The sequence below is a fragment of the Equus asinus genome, chromosome 14, assembly GCF_041296235.1.
Source record: "Equus asinus isolate D_3611 breed Donkey chromosome 14, EquAss-T2T_v2, whole genome shotgun sequence".
NCBI lineage: Eukaryota > Metazoa > Chordata > Mammalia > Perissodactyla > Equidae > Equus > Equus asinus.
In genome coordinates this window covers 3556255-3577449 of record NC_091803.1, presented here as the reverse complement: position 1 = coordinate 3577449, position 21195 = coordinate 3556255, and the positions used below count along the sequence as shown (strand labels likewise).

The 21195-nt window shown below is 52.0% G+C and overlaps 1 protein-coding gene across 3 annotated transcripts in view; it reads right to left on the bottom strand.

Moving 5' to 3' along the window:
- Window positions 1–21195, bottom strand: part of SDK1 (sidekick cell adhesion molecule 1) — an 865901-nt gene that overhangs the window by 14866 nt on the left and 829840 nt on the right. For all 3 annotated transcript variants that reach the window (XM_070484134.1, XM_070484135.1, XM_070484136.1), the window contains 6 exons: window positions 19295–19456; window positions 18505–18630; window positions 8367–8531; window positions 4988–5125; window positions 2304–2424; window positions 1445–1574 (listed from right to left, as the gene is read on the bottom strand). In XM_070484134.1, coding sequence (XP_070340235.1) covers window positions 1445–1574; window positions 2304–2424; window positions 4988–5125; window positions 8367–8531; window positions 18505–18630; window positions 19295–19456 — 842 coding nt within the window. The remainder of the gene's footprint in view (window positions 1–1444; window positions 1575–2303; window positions 2425–4987; window positions 5126–8366; window positions 8532–18504; window positions 18631–19294; window positions 19457–21195) is intronic.

Sequence of the window (21195 nt, the reverse complement as noted above, 5' to 3'; positions counted from 1 at the left end):
TGCCCAAGGGCACGGGCCAGATGGGGGCCCAGCATCCTTTGTAAACAGACAGCGCCAAGCAGAGCGGAGCCCTGTGTCACACTGACCCCACCTGCTGTCCCATCTCCCTTGGCGTTCGTATACAAACCACAGTTTAAGAGAAGCCATTTTATAGAGCCTTGGGGCTCAATAAGGCCTGAATTCAGGTCAAAATGGAGGTGAGACTCATTTTAGATTAAATATTGATTTAGAGTATGAATGCCAAGAGGTGGGCAGCCCTACGTGTCCAGCAAATGGCTTGGTGATTTTCGTCCCTCTCGAGACTTGGCGTGTCTCAAAAAAGAAAGTTTAGGACCCGGGGAGGGAGCCATCTGTCTGGTTGCTGCTTCAACCGGTTTTGCTCCTAAGTGTGATCCGAGGCAGCGTGCTGGTGGGGAAAAGGGAGGGAAGCTGAGCCCCCCTTTGGAGCCCCACCATGGCTCTCTCTCTGGATAATGTCCCCTCCCACCCCCGGCCTGCTCTGTCACTAAGCCTCGCACACGTGACACACTCAGCTCCATAACTGAGCCCCCAGACACAAAGGAGGCCTAGGACATGCAGGCCCAGGGTCCCAGGGGTCACAGCTGGAGGCCGACACTCCCTCGGGGCCAGATCTCCCCGGTCCAGCTGCTCAGTGAGGACAGGGCTGCATCTCAGGTGGGAGTTCACCAACCCTTGTTAACTGCCCTGGAGCCGCTGGGGCTAAACTCCCCTCTTCAGCAGCAGGAAGCAAGGATGGGTAGGGCCTGGGGAGGGAAGGGAATGCTCAGGGCGTGGGGAGGAGGGGGTCCCCGTTTCTATCAGTCTTGCAGACTCAGGCCCTCCGACTCTCCAACTTCCGGCTAGAGGCCACCAATTTCTACAGTTACCTCCAGAAAACACTACTTTCATTTCTGAAAGCAAAACGGGAAGAGAATGGTTTCCAGATCAGAAGTGCACTTTGGACAAGTTATTGAGCTCAGAGCCGGCCCGGGACCCGAGAGCTCCAGGACTAAAAGAGACAGAGCGTGGGAAGGCGCCCAGCGGCGGATGTGTGACTGGCTGGGTGTGCGGTCAGCAGGGCCCCTCGTCCTGCAGCGAGCCTGCCCGGAGGACGCCGGCCTCCTCTCTCTCCCCCTGGCTCCCTGCGACTGAAGAAGCAGATTTGCTGAGAGGTGGAACCGCTCCCCCGGGAGGCAGGCCGGGAGCATCTGTTCTGCTCCGCTCGAGGCTGTGGGTGAGGGGCTGACGGGCCCCCGGGGGCTGTGGGTCTGAACTCGGGCTCTGCTCATCCTTTGCTCTTCCGTGAAAGGGAGTCATTTGTCACTGGCTCTGCCTGCCTCGTGGGGCTCTTGTAAGACTCAGATGAGACAAGACACGTATGTGGCACCCCGAGAAAGCAGAGGGCCCCCTACGGAAGTGGGGAACAGCGGTCGCAGGCACTCACCTCAGATTCCGAGGCGTCCACCGACTTCTCCTTGAGGTTCATGCTCTCGGTCAGCACGGCGCCGTTGTACTTGTTGCAAATGTCCTCGTCTGAGTAGTGCAGCCCACCGGGGCTCGGGCGCGGTGGGGACCTGGGATGAGGACGAGGCTGCAAGTTACCCCTGTTCAGCTCTGGGCAAAAGCTACCCGTCCCCAAGGCCTCCTGACTCGCCCTCTGGCCTCTATCCTATATTAATGAGAGGAAATCCACCGCCTCTGACACCATCTTGGCAACTGATGCAAAAAATTACAAGTCCGGGGGCCGGCCAGGTGGCATAGCGGTTAAGTTTGCATGCTCCACTTTGGTGTCCTGGGGTTCACGGTTTGGATCCCTGGTGCAGACCTACGCACTGCTCATCAGGCCATGTTGTGGCACGTGTCCCATGTATAAAGTAGAGGAAGATGGGCATGAATGTTATGTCAGGGCCAGTCTTCCTCAGCAAAAAAAGAGGAGGATTGGCAGCGGATGTTAGCTCAGGGCTAATCTTGCTCAAAAAGAAAAAAAATTACAAGTCCGCTGCAGCATAATGTGACACCCACGTGAAGCAGGAATTCCCTGATCCGAGGCGCTCAGCTGGCTGACAGAGGGGACCTCCAGATCACTTCCCAACACACCTCAGATCTGCCCTCTTCTAACATCTCTAGAAATGAATTTAAAATACCTCTACCCCCCCGATCCTGCCCTCCTGGGTTCAACACCGCCCTGTGGGGACTCGGGGGCACCCGTGGGTGTGGGGCATGTCTTCAGTCAGCACTCGGCCCTGGCTAGCCCAGGTCCTCGGGCAGACGCCGCCCATGGGGTGCAGCTGCCGCCTCCCTACCTGGTCCCGTTCTTCTTCGAGAAGGTGTTCTTGACATTGAGGTGGCGGCTGTTGAGCTCCAGCGCAGCAAATCCCCCGTTATCCAGGGTCACCGACTCCTCCATGTTGGAAAGGCTCTTACCTAAAGCCAGACCAGGAAAGTGAGCGCAGACGGGTCAGTAAGTGCCCTCTGCAGCTACGCCCGCCAGAGCCCGTCAAGCACGGGTGTTCACAGAGTTCCCGTGAGCCGGGCCGGACCTGATTCAGCGTGCGAGGCGGTTAGAGTCATGCTGGGGAGAAACCCCACGAGTTAGTCACAATGCTGCAGCAAAATGACAATATTAGCATTTCGGTGTTTATTTTGCCTGACACCAAAATACCAACATTCTCATTGGTATTTTATGAAAAAGTACTCAAAATGCACAAACTTTTTAAAAACCAGAGAAATTAAATACTCAATAAATTTCAAAATGAAAGACTCACAATCCTCTAACAAAACAGCACATAGGAAGTAAATTTAGGGGCCGGCCCCATGGCCAAGTGGTTAAGTTTGCGCACTCTGATTCGGTGGCCTGGGGTTTGCTGGTTCGGATCCTGGGTGTGGACATGGCACTGCTCATCAGGCCGCGCTGAGGCGGCGTCCATATAGAAAAACTAGAAGAGCCTACAACTAGGATAGACAACTAGGTACTGGGGGGCTTTGGGGAGAAAAAAGAAAGACGAAGATTGGCAACTTAGCGGATCAAATGAATGACAGTAAAATTATAAGAAGCCAAAGGACATAGGGTTTCTGACGGCCTCCCACGTCACTCGGCATGCAAGCCAAAGTCCTTCCAGTTGTCCTGTGCTGAGGCTGCTCTGCCCGCGACATGCCTTAACGCTCCACTTGTGTGCAAGAGAGAAGCCAACAGGATGCAGAGCGTGGTGGATGAAAGATGAAGCTGCTGCAAAGGAGGGGTTTACGTCGACGGGAGGTGAGCAGGTGAAAACCACTATCAGAAGGGAAATGCAGCGAGGACGGGAGGACACGGGCGTGCAAGCAGGGGTGGACGAGGCTGAGCCGGCAAAGGGCTCGGTTCTGCACGTCTCCTGGGCAGGAAGTCAGACACTCTGGGAGAAAGTATTCTTTTTTCTAGGCTTCAATTATGATGTTAAGTTAATACTCCAGGGCGAGGCAAAGTATCAGAAGCTGCAGGTCAGATCCACCTTTTCAGGTCTGTTTTCCAGATGGAGAAGAGAGTGAAAAGCGGGGAGATTTTTCTATGCGGCCGACGTAGGATTCTGTAATAGCATTAACTCAGTAAAATGACACGCCGTTCATACATTGTAAATCCCGTAGGAATAAAATCTGATTTATGAACACTTGTTAGAGTGAATTTATACAGAAAAAAAGATCAATCCTTTCTTGGAGGGATGAATCGCTTCGCGTTCCCAAAGCAACTGGTGAGGTGCTCGGGTGCCTGGTTTTACAAACCCTTTCTGCACAGTGATGGGTGTGCTGGAGGCTGGGGTTGGGGGGTCCGCTCGGCACCCTCCTGGGCCCGAGGGCTACCGTGGCTGGCTCCTCTGAAGGGGAAGCTCATCAGGGATCTGCCTTCCTAAGAAGGAAAGACAGACGAGCTGGAGGGAAGAGCTCCAGTGACGGAGCCGGGCACAGCCAGGTCCTGTGCTGCCACCTGCGCCATCCGAGAACTGTTCACGCTCTTGGACCCGCTACCGCCCGGGGGAGGCTGTGTGGGCTAAAAACAGACCACGGTCCCGAGCTCAGCCATGGTCTGGTTACGCAAACAAGTGGGCTCACCGGTAATTATGATAAATAATGAAAGTTTCTAAAAATTGAGGATAACGAGATGCACAGAGTGTACCCGTCTTAGGCCCCTGGAACGATGTGTTTTCCTCGCATGTATAACCATCGGCAGAGAGGTCGAGGGCACTTCCAGCGTGCCAGAAGGTTCCCTCACGCACCTTCTCTGCTCATACTTCTCCACCAAGAGACAACCCCTACTCTGCCTTCTAGAAACATCCACTCCTGACCTTCCTGTAAATGGAGTCATACTGAATGTGCTCCACGTCCATTTGTCCATTGCGCTAAGGACGGAGATTCATTCAGCAACAAACACGTATTGAGCACCGACTGTAAGCCAGGCATGGAGCTTGTACAGGGCACACGTGGGGGACCGGCCCTCAGAGGGCTCAGAGCTGGAACGGGGGGTCAAGGGCAGGTGCAAATTCAACTGATGAGAAGGGCTGCACCACAGACATGTTTCTGTAATATTCCGTGGGCCACGCTGACATTTCTGAGATGCACATTGTTCAGTGTTCTCAAGACACTGAATAGCATGATATTTCACCTGTTTGATGCTTCATACTTTCTAATCATATTCAAAAATACCATTGCATTTGCACAGCAGTGAAAGTGGGGAAACTGAGGCTCAGAGAGGCCAAACGACCAAATGACATATTCAAGACACACGGCTAATGTGAGGGCAGGGTCAGGGCGGGAACCCGGTCACTGAGGTCTGCTCTTGTTTTGCTAGACCTCACTGCCTCCAGAAAGGAGACGTGTTGTATCCATTTTATCCCCTACGGGCAAGTGAAACGGAAGCGTGGGTGTTGGCACGGCTGGTCTGGGGGAGAAAACCATGCATAAACCCTTAGCTCAGGAGCGGCCAGTGCACTTTGGGGAAATGGAGGCCGATCCTCACCTGTGGTACAGTTCTTGTACTTCTTGTTCTGTCCGTGCAGGACCAGGGCGAACACTACCAGCAGGATGATGATCAGGCTAGACAGCGCCATCACCAGGAGGAACCACCACTCCTCGTAGAACGGGGTTTCCACCTGAGCTGCAGGGCAGACACGAACGCAGTGACGTTTGAGAGAAACTCCACATTCAGTCCCCTGCCCGTGAACCGGGTGGGGGCGGGGACGGAGGACATGAGGGACAGCCCGGAGTCACAGGGAAGAGGGAACCACAGGCTGGTGTGCGTTATGGTGGGCTGGTTGACCAGGCTCGGGCTTCGGGAATTAAGCAGCAGCACTTTCCCACCTCCTGTGGGAATCAGGCTCAGGGGCCCTCTTTCCCCATGCTGTCCCCACCCCAGAGACCTCCCTACCCCAGAGCTTGCCCTGACCTTGTCATGATGCTTCCTACAGTCTCCCAATTTCATCTACTTACAAATGTTGTCTGGGTTGGAGGGAGGAAGGAACAAAAGTGCCCGGACTTCCTTTTCCTCCCTCCCAGACAGCCTCTGAGGACCCTCACCCTCTCTGTCACCACTGCCGCTGCCCGGGGCCCTCGCCACCTCTTGCCCGTCACTGCAACCACTTCCCAACGGTTTCTCCTGTTCCTGTCTTGCTCAAATCCATTCTTCACCTTGCCACCAGCGATGTCTTCCTCAGATGGAAACAAGTCCACTCCTAGAAGCCTTCAGTGGCCTCCCGTTAGCTACGGGGTACAGCCTGAGGCCTGGACCCCCCTCTCCCCCCCCGAACCTGACTCCTGCTCGTGCAAGCACTGGGTCATCCCGTCTACACCTGCGCAGAGACCTCTCGCGGCACGCACTCACTGCGTGTGTTTGCCTGTGCCCCTGTTGGCCTCCTCCACCAGATCAGGGTCCCCTGAAAGCTGGGGCTGCGTTGTATTTATTTCATGCCTCCAGCAAAACTGAGCGGAACAACTGGCCCCATCTTTAGATGTGTTTTTCGACAAATGAATAGAAAAGGTTTCATTTAAAAGTTACTTTGAAGAAGGATACTCTTCTTCCCCATGTTTTATTCTGTCGACTAAGGACAGAAAAGTGGGAATCGTTCCTCGGCAGGGGCCGGATGCCCTTGGGTCCCATCCTGCTTTCCGCGTGGTCCTGCAGGGGAGCTGGTTCCCAGGCATTGGACGCCCGGGACGAACAGGACAGAAGCCTCTTACAGGTGAGACCCAAGGTCTGCCTCCCAGCTGGCAACACCCACAGGGAAGGCATCCCCCTTATATTAAATACTTCATTGGACAGACAGAAAATGCGTGACACTGGGAACAAGGTGGGGGGGGGGTGCTTTCCATGATGTAACCCCACAGGGTTTCTTAGGGGATGACAGCACTGGTTTTCAGGCTGTCCATTCAGTATCCATCCCACAAGGCCAAGCCGAGCCCCGGGGAGTGGCTCAGAGTGGGCTTGGGAAAGAAAGGCCTGGCTGTCCTGCAGGATTCTCCCCCCAGGGCAGGACCCCCGATTCTGCACGGCCGCTCCTGGGGCCGGGCTGGCACCGGAGGCCCGCGGGCTTCTCTGAAGGATGAGATACGCTGAGCGCACGGGGACGTGGCGGATGTCGGAGACACGTTCCAGCCACAAGGCCCCGCGAACCGGCAGGCGGGAGCGTGTTCTTGTGCAGGACCAGCCTCTGCCACCGGCCACATGTGCGGAATTAGAGCTCTGTGCGCTTGGAATTGCTTTGTATCGATTTCTCACGGACAAACCAAGGGAGGCAAATCTTGAATTGCTGAACTGGGGTGAGCAGGGCCGGGCTTCCTTATTCTGTTCTCTCTACTTTGGGGTACGATTAAAATTTGCATAATAAAAATGAAGGACATGAGAACATTTTGATTTTTCTAAATATTAGTCAATAAAAAAGTGAGTGACGCCCCTCTCCCTGAGTGAGCCTGGAATTCACGTGTGTCCTAAACCAGGGGTTCGGGGCTGGAGCTCCCCACAACCTCGCTGCAGAGAGGTCTGAAGGCTGTTTCAGCATGAGCAAGAGCCGTCAGGAGCTTCAACAGTTCTGAACGCACGGGAGGGAGACACTTGTCTCGAGTGTGAGGAAGCCTCTCCTGGTTTCTGGCCCAGACTCTGCCTGCGCCCTCCCAGACTTCTCTCCGCCCCGCTCTCTGCTGCCAGCTCCCATTCCCCACACACCTTCACATTGTCGTTTGCAGCCCACCCCTCACCCAAACCCCTCTGAGCCCTGGCTCCCTGGCTCACAACCTCGGCTGCACAGAAGGATCCCTGCGAAGTGAAACAGAAATAACGCCCAGACTCCCACCCCCGGCCGGGTACCCACTGTCTCGGGTGGGCCCCAGCGTGGGTGTTTTCTGAGTGATCCCAAAGTGCAGCCAGGGTTGAGACCGCTTCTCACAGGCATCCGGAGTCCCCAGGAGAGAGACGGGGCCACGTGACTGGCCTACCTCCCCTCCCCCACCTGCTTGTCCCCCTGGGCTCGTCTTGTGCAGGACTTTCTCTCTGCTGCTCCCTCTGCTTTGTCCAGGATCTCCCTTCCCCTGTGGCCACGTCCCTGCCCACCCTTCAAGACCCAGATCCACGATCCTTTCTCCGAGAAGCCCATCCTGATTCCCACGTGGTCACTTTCCCCCCATCTGTTACACCTCTGGACACATCGTCGCTGGTGAGGACAGACAGTCCGTCGTCACTACCATGTGTGCTCTGGGAGAAGGAACCTGGCCTCCTCCATCTCTGCCACTCGACCCGGAGCCATCTTCCACCTCCAATCTCACCTACAGGGTGGCGACAGGCACAAGACGCCCCCAGGGCCCCTTAGCTGTCTCTCAGGGAGGCCCCCATCAGACACAACTTTGTGTGGAGTGCTAACACACTCCCCGTGGCTGCTGGGGGCAATTTTTGTATGTCACAAATGGCACATGGCTCCACGGCAAGGATGCACCAGCTAACAAGGGGGTCTCGGGGCTCCGCCTGGCTTGGGAATGCCTTCCCTCCAAGGGGCACACTGCCCAGCTCAAGCTGACTGCTCTGACTCCCGTGGTGTCTCTGATTAAGGAGAAAGGGAGACACAAATTCAGAATCGCTTGAGCCCAGTGTGGTACGGAAAGTCCCCTCAAACATGGAGCCTGTAGGGGGCCCTGCTGGTGCCGCTGTTGCTACCGCAGCTCCAGGCCTGGAGGATGTCGGGTGGGGGCCACACCGTTCTCCCTGTGCCCTGTCCCCTGGGCAGGCCCCCGACTGCAGGAGCGTCTGCAAGAAGCAGGTGCTGTCCTCTTTCTTCCCCTAATGGTTCCATGTCAGCCTCCCTTCCCTCAGATGAAGGAGCTTCGCCCCAAGATTTCCGGGAAGGGATCCCTACCTGACACAGCTGTGGAGGGTCTGCTGGGCTCCCCATAGCCCACCTGGTTCACAGCTACCACCCGGAACTCGTAGGTCACTCCTTGCCTGAGCCTATCCAGGCTGACGGTGTAGGACGTGGCGCTCCGGGGGATGTCCTTCACAAACATGTCCCACAGGCCTTCATCTGCAAGAGGAGCGAGGCGCGGGAGCAATTAGGGCTGCTCTTCTCCCTCGCCCAGCTGGACGCGCCCCTGCCCATGGTCAGCCGGCAGCACCCCGCGCAGAGGGGCTGTGACGGTCAGAATGGCAGAGCCTGGCACGAGCTGCTGCTAAGGCCCCCAGCTGGGCAGTGGCATTTTCCTGAACTTTCTCCTCGCTCCTATCACACCCCCAGGGATTCCAGGCCCTCGCCTCTGGTTTCAGACTGGATCTCATCTTTGTTTAGGGTTTCTGGCTCCCTCTGGCTGGCTGCTGTTCCTGCCCGCTGTGTGCATCCTGTCACCAGCCCTACAATCCTATCTCCCCAACAAGGGGTCCTGCCCGGGCCACCCACGGATCACCGGCTGGTCCCTGCACACGCCAGTCACCATCCTGAGGCCTTTGTCCCCCCTGCACTCTAACTGGAAATGACAAGCCAGCTGGTGAGTCAGAGAGAAAACTTTAAAAAACAGCGTCATTTGCCAACCAGCTGCCAGCTCGGCTGCTATGCTTTGCGTCCCCCACACAGCCCTGGGCGCCAGCGACAGTGCTCCCAGCGCAACTTTAATGACCCAACATGCGTGCTCTCAGCTGTCAGAAAGGTGCTGCACGGCAGCTGGCCTGGAGGAGCCAGGAGTCGTGGGGACTACGCTCCGGGACAACCCTGTGGGGCCTGGTGCCCCACCCGGGGACCCTGCCTTAACCTCCCCAACTAAACTCGCCAAGTGCCGCCCTCGAGTTTGAGCATCCTTCGGAGGGGCTGCAGCATCAAATCTGCCCTCAGATGGTGGGTTTTTTAATCTGTATCCAGGGACAAGAAATACAAGTGTAGATTAAAAAATGTACTGAACTTTGAACAGGCTCTTGTTAACCTCTGTTCACAGAGCACTATCCGAAATCACCAAAAGGTAGAGGCAACCCAAGCATCCACGGACAGATTAGTGGACAAACAGGACGTGGTCCAGCCATACAATGGAATATTGCTCAGCCTTAAAAAGGAGGGAAATTGTGACACATGCTCCAACATAGATGAACCTTGAGGACATTGTGCTCAGTAAAATGAGCCGGCACACACACAAAAATTACTGTACGATTCCACATATATGAGGTCCCTGGGACACTCAAGCTCATAGACAGAGAAAGTAGAATGGGGGTTTCCGGGGACTGGGGGGGGGATGGGAGTCAGTGTTTAATGCAGACAGAGTTTCAGTCTGGGAAGATGAACAAATTCTGGAGATGATGGTAGGAATGGTTGCACAGTCTGAACGTGCTTAAGGCCACTGAACTGGACACTTAAAAATGGATAAATGGTAAATTTTACATTATGTATATCTCACCACAATAAAATTTATATATATATAAACAAAATTTATATATTAAGCCCTGACATATAGGAAAACATTAAAATTGAAATTGAGCCAGAAAATTGGGATGTAGAGAGAATGGAAGAAGCAAATGGATGTGGTTCTGAGGCCTCTATCAACAGGGCAAAGGAAATGTGATCAGGGATATCTGTCAGCAAAAAACTCAGAGACAACAGCACATCATGGCTAAAAGGACAGAGTCTGGAGCTAGACAGCCTTGTGCGAAGCCTGGCTCCACTGTGCATTAGCTGTGTGTCCTTAGGCAGAGTACTTAACCTCTCTTTGCCTCATCTGTAGAATGGTGACCACAAAGGCATCCACACCACAGGTTTGTTTCAAGGATTAAACAAGTCAATATTTATCAAGTGCTGAGAGCAATGCCTTACACATAGTAAGCACCATACTCCGTGAGTGTTTGTAAAATAAAATGTAAATCCAATTTCTAAGGAGGTGGTTTGGTGAAAAGTGGGCTCAGAGTCCAAAATGTTCATTGGAAGCAGCGATCCTTCGTGAATTAGAAGCTCTTTTATAGGCACAGGTCTGTGATCCTTTAACAGGAGCAGGAGATCTGGGCAGGCAGAGCACAGTGAACATGGACACACGCACTGGTGGCTTATGGGGAGCTAAGGGTTACCTGGAAACCAACCTACTCACACGCCTCGGAACCCCAGCCACGCTCAAGTGGATTAGCCCGACAGTAAACAGAAAGGAAACTGCTAGTGTATCCGTCCATATTTGCATAGGATTTAGAGTTTGCACCGAGTAAGCCCTTATAGTCACAGCTAACGAAGGAATGGATGGGAACGAGATTTTAAAGGTACAAATCTCTGTACAAGCAGAAAAGGAGTACAAGGTTTATTGATTTCTAAATATGCATGTTTAGACTAATTTCTCACCAACACACCCATTACCACTAATAATGTCAGAATGGCAAGCGGCAGCTTAAGCTTTTATTTTTCCTCCTTAAAATATTGAGGTTTGCATGTGGAATGATTGTTATGTGTGATTTACGTTCTGGTTTTGCATGAGAACGATCAGGGAATAACAGGCACAGAGAGCACATTTTCTCTGCACGCGCTGCTCCCTCTGCCTTGGGAGCCTGGGCCCCCTCCCCCCGCCCCTCCTTGTTCATCCAGGCATTCGTTCCCCAAACACTGAAGCGCTCAGGCTTTGGTCAGGCCCTCTTCCACCTATCAGGGAATCAGACGAGATTTCTGTTCTCCATGAGCTATTTAGAGTCTATGGACACGGCATGGAGGAAAATCAATAAGGTCCTTTCACCCTATCAGACTCGTCTTTTGAGGCCAACTTTGACCACACTCCTACACTCCAGGAAGAGATGACTGCTTCCGCCGATGGGCTTCCAGAGCACTTCTTCATATTTATCTGTCTGTCTGCACCGTCGGGCCCTTGAAGTTTTCAAGAGTTCAATAAATATCTGATGACTTGATCTATCTCCCCATCCATCCATCTATTCTTCCATCCAACCATCCATCCATCCAAACTTCTATCCTTCCATCCATCCATTCTTCCATCCATCCATATAACCAAACTTCTATCCTTCTATCCATCCATCCTTCCATCCATCTATCCTTTCACCCACCCACTCACACTTCCTTCCTTCCATCCACCCATCCATTCATCCATCCATCCATCCATCTATCCTTCCACCCACTCACCCACACTTCCTTTCAGCCATCCATCCATCCACCCATCCATGCATCTTTGTATCCCCAAAGCCTTTTGCAGGGCCTAGCACAAGCAGGCTTTCAGGAAATAATAACCAGCACAATTTTATTTAGCACTTCCTATGAGCAAGTCACTGTTCTAAGGGCTTTAAATGTTGAGTGAGTTGTGCGGTGTTTTACTCTGAAAAGACAGACAGTTTTACGCTATAAAAGAGACTAAAGAAAAAGAAATACAGACTCTTTTAAACTGCATGTTGCTTAAAACCACTAAAATTTAGGGACTGCGCTTGTCAAAGGTATCCTCAGACCGTTCTGAGCAGGTCAGAGCACTTCTGGAGTGTGGATTCTCTGAAGGTGTTTTGCATTAATGGTTCTGTAATGCTTTCCTGCTGCCGAAGGAAAAAAAGTTATTTCCCCTTCCTCTATCGTCACCCAAAGGCTACACTTTATTTTAAGCACTCTGTCATAGCTCCAGGAATTGTGTGCACTTTTCATAAACGCATTTTAAAATATTGATATCGAATCTCAACACAGAACGATTTATTTAGCAATCCATTTCCATTGAAAAATGTTGGCAGGGGGAGTCATAACCGACAGAATCTCCGTCTGAATTAACGGAAGAGAATGTTCACCTTTTTATTCTGCTTAATTCTTTCTTTCCCAAATTAGCATTTTAGACTCCACTTATAATTCACCGGGCGGTTTCTCCACGCTGATATCTACACCGAGATCGTGAGTGGGTAAGGAAAACGTGGCGGCTGTCGAAGCTTCCAGCCCGCTTCTTCTCTCTGGCTTGTTTTTCTCATTTGTATTATGCTGTTAAATATCTCAATAAATCAATGATGGAGAAAAGTATCTCTACAAATTAGAGGGAAAAATAACATTACAGAACTATTAGCCATAATGAGATTTGTGCAAGTGATTCTCCACGCAGCAGGATAATCCCCAGGGCCTGGATTTCTGACTCAGTCGACACCAAGAGGACTGCAGGCCCTCGTATTTTTTAAAAGGCAGTTCTGGGGGTCCATTCAGCCAGCTCTCAAACCCCAGGCGGGCTCACCCTGGCGGGATGCTCCGGAGACCCCAGCAGGGCTTTCCTTCCCCAGTGAGGTCCTCCTATGTCACCATCCTGGGAAAACCCATGATGCACTGGAAGAGAACAGTTGTGATGTCTTCCAAAGCCACATCCCTGGACGGCTGATGCCTGGCACTGGTCCCCCGCTGGGGCCAGGGCTTGGAACTTCCTGGGGGGTAACATCCACCTTCAGGCTGCTGTGGGAAGGGGTCCATGGCGGTGGAGTAAGTGCCAGGCACACGTGTCTCCTGGGCCCGCCCCCCTTCCTGGAGACGTGAGGGAACACCTTCCCGGACTCTCCATATTACTGAAACGTTGTTGGCAAAACGCCACCTCAAGGCAAGAAGGCGAGGAAACCTCTGAGAAATGCATTTGCAAAACATTCCTAAATAAATCACGCTCAGATCACACACCTCAACCCTGTCCGCCTCAGGAGGCAAGGCGAGTGAGGCTCCACGTGCACTAGGTGGTTTTTCTTTAAAGAATATAAACGCTTTGTCTTTGCCGCCTTCATTGCACTATTTGTCGACTGAAAAAAGGGAAGTGGCCAAGAGGGACGATCTCTCGAGAGGGAAATCTTCTCCAGTCTCAAAGGTCCTGGTACCCCAGCCCTTCCTCGTTTCCAGCGAGCAGAATGAGTCAGCTTTGATCTCTCAGCGCCAACGTCTCCCCCGCCCCCGACGGTAGGAAGCACTTTGGTTTCCAGACGATGTCCTAATAAACCTGGAAACGTGAACTCCTCCTTTCCAAATTGAGATGGAGCCCGGCTCAGGCACATCCGAGGGTTCATCGCTCCATTTATCCCTCGAACGCCCAGAGCCGAGCGGAGTGCCGCAGGTACTCGGGCAGACGCCACCCAATACAGAGGTTTGATTTCATGGACAATTAAACAGGGTCTCCATGCTGAATGAAACTGTCATTCACAGCCCGAGATTTCTGGTTCCACTAATTCACAACCAACAACGTGACGATCAGCCTGCAGCTCCGAGCAAATGGAAGCCTGTCAGTTGTTTATTTCTTAAACACTGCCATTTCTCTTAGTATAAATGGTCTGTCTGGGTGAGAAATTTCACTGAAACAGGTGGGGCTTAACCATGAGGCTAACTATATCTGATAAAAAAAAAATTACCTTTTATCTGATCCTTGTTTAAGGCAGGAGACAAAATGAGAGAATGTCTAAATGCAAAGGATGGCCTGTGATGGAGATGGAACCCAGAAAGACAGGGCATGCACAGGCTGACAGGCTGTCAACAAATGTGGTTATGAGACAGACGAGGAGTGAAGAAAAGGCCAGTGGCCTGGGTCAGAGCCGCAGTTACAGCTCTTTTGCTGAATTTGCTGACTTGGGAACTTCCACGGATTTTATATCTTCAGAAAAATACTGATTTTATTTTTCGTTCAATTGAAAAGTCCCGAAAAGGCCAAAGACTGAAAATGAACCAAACGAATGGGGAGGGAACCAGGAGGCTCCCAGGAGGCTAAAAGTGGACAGGGAGGGTCCCAATGAGGGATGAGGGGCCTGGGCTCCAAAGAACCAGCTCGCATCTCTGGGCTGGATACATTATTTGTGAAAAAGGCAAGACAACGTCTGCCCGCTGTGGGTACATCCTGAATATGTATTTCATGGCTGCTTTGGAGAGGAAAATATATTTATAGTTCCTTTAGAGCCATTCCAGTCTATTGTGTAAATATGTAAATTAGGTTTCGTGATCTACACAGTAAAATGCCTCGGGATAATTTGTGTAAATAAATCATCTGCATATGCCCACTGCATAGCTTCCACTGCCTTCCAGGGAGTTTTGCAACACCGATTCGGAGGAAATGCACGCACAACCAGAGAGATGGATCTTGGCAAGGCCGTCCTGCGGAGTCTGATGCGACGTCCTTGGGCCACACTCACTGACCGCCCCCCCCCAGGAATGAGGGAGTCTGCATTCCAGCTCAACGCTAATTTCACTAACCGTTGTTCAGTTCACATCTCTACGTTAGGGCAGCCATGGGGCTATTCAGCCGAATTTGCAGGGGTGAAAATGAGGACACAGAAGAGCGAGAGTCTGCACTGCCATCTCCCTGGGCTGCCACCAGGCCACCCTCTCGGCACCGGCCACCAAGCTGAGAAGCTTCTTGCTCCCCAGGGGCAAGATGGAGATTTGGCTGCTTGGGAAGACGTCAGGCTGAGCAGACAGCCTGGGGCCGCAGAGGCCACTCAACACAAAGTGGCTTAGTCTTCCCAGACACTCCGTGGTGAGGGGTCCCTATTGTGGCTGGGTGACCCCCTATGTAAAAGAGCCCGTTGTAATGAAAAACAGGGCCCATATACCCAAACCAAGCTCCCTTCAGAAAACCACTCCCCTGCCTGGAGAAAGTCTTGCCAGAGAGCTTCAGCGGAGAAAATGAGATGATGCAGCATCGAATGTTCTGTGTAATGAGGCCTGTAACAGACGACGGCTGAGACCCAAAGCCCCGAGGTACGGGCAAGGTGCTTAAATATTGACGACCCATAAAAGCGTTCCATTTGACTCCGAGCGGCTGCTGGCCGGGTCACAGAGGGAGGGGGCGACTTTCTCAACTTCCAACGGCAAGGCGGCGAGTCCAGCAGCCTGCTGTGGTTCAGTCAGCAATCCGAAAGGGAAATTGTTGGCAACCTGCTTTCGAAGGTTGAGTAGCAAAACGGAAGTGCAAGCAGAATCTTTAGCACTCGTTGGAAAAGACAGCATCTTCCAGGTCAGTTTCTTGTGGTGTCTTCATCCCCTGTAGGTCAGTTTCCACATTCTGGTCCAATCCCACTGAGCTCAGGCCTCCAGCTGACCTCACAAGGCTTGTTTGGGCAAGGCCCTTGAGGCGTGGGACTCAGTGTGGGGCTCGAGGCCACAGCCCAATTCGTTCTCGTTCACAACACTTTCCAGCCTCCTTGAAGCTGCGCATCTAACCACAGGCATCCTGTTTCCTTCACGGATGAGCACAGGATAACCTGAGGAGAAATTAAGTGGCTCCCCAGGCGAGCCTGGGAATCAACACCTTGTCCTGTCGCGGCAAGTGCCGAAACGCGCTCACTGGTGTTGCGATTCTCCGCCCAGGCTCCCGTGTCTGGCTGGTGGGACGCTGCATTCCCCGCAGGCTGCTCTGACACGAAAATGCTTGTTTCCAAGCCGTGTTGGGCCACTTGACTGAACCGGGTGAGGAGACCATCTGTGGGATTTTTTTAAATTTTAGGCTAAACTTTTTATTCTGTGATAATTGTAGATTTCCATGCAGTTGTGGGAAATACTACAGAGATCTATGTGTCCTTTATCCAGTGTCCCCCGATGGCATCATCTTGTAAAACTACAGTACAACCTCACAGTGTGACACTGACACAGCCCAGATACAGAGCATTTCCATCACCCCAGGACCCCTCTGGTGGCCCCTCAGAGCCACTCATCTATTGGGACTTTTAAGTCTCTAGTGACGGAGACAAGCCTTCAGGTGGAAGGAGATGGCCTGGAAGGAGTTTCCTGTGCATGTCAGTCTCTAGTGCAAGGCTTCTTGATCTTTTCTTGGAGCCATGGACCCCTTCAGTCTCTGCTGACTCTGAAGGATGCCTTCTCAGAATGGTTTTAGATGGAGAAAATAGAATTGGAAATAGAAAAGTTATATTGGTGATGCTTGTAATTACCTAGAGGTGACAGAAGCTCACAGTCCCGCCTGCCTCCTGGTCACGTGGAAGGTGTGGGTCAGGTGGGGTCGTCTTTGCAACACTTGCTCAGCCACATGGTTCTTCGGAAGATGTGGTGGAAAGAGTAGGATTCAGGCGATGACCTTATCCCACGGCAACTTTGGATACCAAGGTCTGGCAGGAATCTACACGGGACTGTAATGTCTACGCAATGATGAGTGTAAACGGTCTCGTGAAATATCTGCCAGAGCTGGAACGTGATATGAAAGCAGCTGTGATTTCTGCTGCTGGCAATTTCACAAGGACTGCAGCTACTTATGAGGTTTCTTACCTCCTGCTATGGGTTGAATTGCATCCCCTCAAAATCCACGTGTTCAAGGCCTAATCCTCAATATCTCAGAATGTGGCCTCATTTGGAAACAGGGTCACTGCAGATGTAATTAGTTAAGATGGGGTCACTGGGATGGGCCCTGGTCCAGTATGACTGGTGTCCTCATCAAAAGGGGAAATTTGGACACAGACACAGACACAGAGAGAAGGCAGAAATCCAGATGCTTCTTCTACAAGCCAAGGAACGCCAAGGATGGCCAGCAGCACTGAAGAAGCGAGGCGAGAGGCCTACACCAGACTCTTCCTCACATCCCCACGAGGAACCAGCCCTGCCGACCCTCGATCTTAGACTTCCAGCCTCCGGAACCGTGGGACAATAAATTTCTGTCATTTAAGCTGCCTAGCGTGTGGCACGGGTCACAGCAGCCCTAGCAAACTGATACACCTACGTTTATCAGTGAAGGAAATGCTCGATTTCAGTTAGAGGTTAGTGAAAATAAAAGCGTATTTTTTGCCACCTGCGTTCGTGGATCTCCTGAATTCTATCAAGAGCCCCTTGGTGGGGCCTGAAGAGCTGGCAAAGGAACAGTTGTAACAAGTGCTCTCCCTCGATTGGGAGAACGCGTTTGAGCTGTTTCCTTCAGGCCGGTGCAGCTCCACGGCCTTCGGTTTGGGCCCAGACCTCGTCAAGGCCTTCGCTGCACAGCGCTTGCCCAGGCCGGCCACTGATCTGGGCCCTCCGATTCCAGAACAGGCCGAATGCCTTGCTCAACGGGAACCATCAGAATCCCTCAGGCTGGCAAGCTGAATGTGTGAGTTCTCGAGCCAAAGAACTTTTCATGCCCCCTCATATAGAAATTGTTTTGGTCTTATGTACTAGGTTTCTCCTTAGAAGTTTCTAGAAGGCACTTTTAACTAGTAATCTTTCAAAAGCAATTTGGCGGGGGAGGAGGGATGTCTCTGACACAGTGAGTATGTAACTTTGGGGACCTTTCCTCTTGGTCTAATAGCTTCTTTAATTATTAGACTAAAATGCCTCCTAGCACTGCCTCATCCAGCGGGCAGGGTGTGGCCACGCACCCTCTGGACGCGCCCCTGGTACTTGGTGCATTTTCATGCTCAGACGTTCGTGATTAACTGTGCAGCCGTCTGAAGGCCACAGTGAACGTGCTCAGTGCTCTCTGTATTTGGGGAACCCCCCCCCCCAGCTCCACACAGTAATGTCCACTCAACCCTTCAGAAACTCATTTTCCAATCATGTCCATCTTCAGTTATCAAAGTTAAACCGGAGGGACGGGGGGAACCCCTTAGGGTGGATAGAGTCGGGAATGGATCCTAGAACTCATTTTCAGAAGCCTAAAAGATGAAGCAGATGCTATGTCGGTTTGACTATTAACAGGAATGTTCATAATGATAAGAAATGAGCACCATTCTTTCCATCTAGCTTGCAAGCATTCAGCACCCAGAGACGAGTCCCTGAAAACACTCTTGGATCTCAGTGACGAGCCGACAACATCTTTACATGTCCCTAAGTTCTCATGTGCACACTTCTGAGAATGACAGTTACCCCAGGTAGGCGTAACGTGGCTAACATGTCGCGAGTCTGATGCTGCAGGGTGCCTGCCCCGCATGATTACACACCCTGAGAGCAGAGCGAGGCATGAGCCCTCCTTTCACCCCAGCCGCCCTCTGTGTCTCAGCGTGTTAGGGAGAGGCCAAGAGAGAAGGAGGCCAAGGGGCTCTGACACTGGACCCTCAGGACCGTGGCTTCACTCGGCGGAGAGCCCAGTTCTTGGGCAGCTCCTGATTCCGCCATGGGGCAGGTGCCCTGGGGCCGCCCCCCTTACCTGAGGGCCTGGCCTCAATGACGTAGCCGGTGGTAGGCGCCTTGCCAGCATCCCCCTCGGTCCACTGCAGGGTCAGTTCAGAGGCGGCTTTTGTGACTGAGATATGTCTAGGTGCACCCGGGGAACCTGTGGGATGAGCAGAAAAGAGCGGGTAGATTGTGGTCCTTGGGGATCCCTCATCCTGCAGAGCAGGGCCTGCTCTTCCTGGGTTTCCAGCTCTCCAGGCAGGTGGCACAGCCTCGCGCCATCACAGTCTTCTCATCTTAAAGATGGGGAGGCCGACAGTGGCCTCAAGGGACTGCCCAGAAGATGAAAAGAGATGACACGAGCAAAGTGCCTGGTGCCATGCGGCACAGCAAGGGCCCTCCAGGAGCCACGATCGGCCGCCCTCGCCTTAGCAAGTACCTAAACAAAGGCCAAAGTTGTCTGTTAAGTGGGAGAGACATGGCTCCTCTTCACAATGCGAAAAATTTAAATATTCATTTCAATATTTCAAATATTGATTTTCAAATATTTCAAAAATTGAATTCACTTGTTTTCTCTTAATTTTTCCCATAAAACAAATAAAAAGTTTATACGCTGAACTCCTAAGAATTTGCTCATCTATATTTCAGAAATCCACCAGTGGAAGTCCACGTCAATACCTGACTGGGAGACATCCATCATGTCAAACCTTCCCCACGTCAGGCCAGCACTACCTTACTGAGAGTGTAGACAAATCGATGGAGCGTGAGGTGAGAGGCTGCAGTCGCCACTGCCCGGAGCCGTGTGACAGCAGAGGTCCACTTACCCACGGCCGGCCCGGCTGTGACATTTGCCTGTAGCTCGGGCCCGTAGGTGATGGTCCGCGCTTGCACACGGAAGAAATAGGTCACTCCCTTTGTGAGGTCCCGCACCTTCAGCCAGCGCTGCCGGTTGCCTTTCACGTCCACTGTCACCACCTTGCTCACCCCTAGAACCACAAAGAGCAAAGGCAAGAGGCAGGGTTTAGAGAAGCAGCCGGGTGCTGCCACAACCAGGAGAACCACCCACAGCCTGCGAAGGAAGTATTTCTTACAATTAGGAGACTTTAAGTGGTGATAATAGCCAATTTTCAGCACAGATAAGTGTAATTAGAGTTTCAGGTTGATAAGTGGGTGCTGACAAAGGAGAGAGCACAGCGAGGGAGGCGGCCCACCATCTCACTAATCACCTCGGCAGGAAGAGAAATGCCAGTCAACGGGCACTGCGGGGGGTGCCGAGGTCCCCCTGTCTCCAGGTCAGGCCCCCCTCAGGACATTCTGGAAAAGATTTCTTCCCCACTTGGCTCCGACCTGGAGCAAGCCCTGTGTCACTTGCACAGGCGACCTCGAGCTTCCTGACTGAGCCTTGGGGGGAGGAGAACACGGAACAAGACAAGCAAGACTTTCATTTTAGTTACAAGGTGGGTCTCCAGCCTGACTGGGTTGGCCAACCTGTGGCCTAAAGGCCTCAAGCAACTCGTGACAACTTCATCCGTGGACCTGGAAGCAAGGATGAAGAAAAATTTGCCATCGCAAATATCGATCGATGCCTTGATTCAGAGAGCGATGACAACACAGAGCCAAGTTTCCACTCATAAATATGTAAACAAAACAAAAGTCTTGCTGGTTGTATTAAGTCTAATTAGAAAACTGAGATTTAACATCTTGGGAGGAAGATACGTACTGAAAATCACATAAACGCAGCATTTTCCGGAAGCGAAACTTGGGTTCTTCAGTTAAATATGTCTGAAGATGACGCATTTAAAAAAAAAGTTCCATAAGCTCTTGACTGCGGGATTTTTCAGAGCTTTCAATGTCTTCATTTCTATCCAGCATCTCTTGGAGGAGGATGCAAGGATGGGACCTTTCCAAGACTTCTTAGTCAGCAGCACTCGTACACAAGAGCAGTCCTGGTACACGCACCTGCCGTCCTGGGTCCAGCTGTCCACGCCCACCGCCTCCCACGTACAGAGAACCGACGGGCTGCCCCTGACTGAGGCGGTGGGCGGCCTGCTCTCAGAGTGGATGGTGCAGTGCTATCAGCATCTTTAATTCTAGAGTAGCCTTGAGCTCCTGAGAGCCCGACAAAGTGCCTTCTTACTACAAAATGGATCCATCTTTCAAAGTTGTTGAAGCAAATTTCTCTATCCTACAGGTTTCCAAGATACCTTCTAGCTGGTTCACTGTTTTCACGTTACTCTCTTTATAAAACGTTTATTCAGTTAGATGACTCACTTCCACGTTATTTCAGAGTGATTTTGACTGCATTTGAGTGACCTCCACATTTGAGCTTTTCTGTAGAGAAACAGGGCCATTTCTGCCCGGAGAGCCTGACCCTCAGCTTGCATCGCCCGAGAAAGGGGCTTCAAGGACGACAGTCTGCACACACAGTGGCCGTCATCAGCAGACGGACTGTTGGGTACAAAGTCATTCTGGATAGCAGCCCCTCTTTTTGGTTAAAAAATGCCTTCCTTCTCCCCAGAGCAAAAACAAACCCAAGCACAGATTTTGTGACTTCTGTCCCAGTAGGAGGCAGAGTTGTTCTGGCCTTCCCCCAGCTCAGCTATGGCACGATCTTAGCCATTTAGTCAGTTTTTAAACCTTGCCCTGTGCTACAAAGCCTCAGGGTGCAATCACATAAAATGCTACCGTTTAAAACATTTTTAAAAACATAAAAATAACTCGGCCA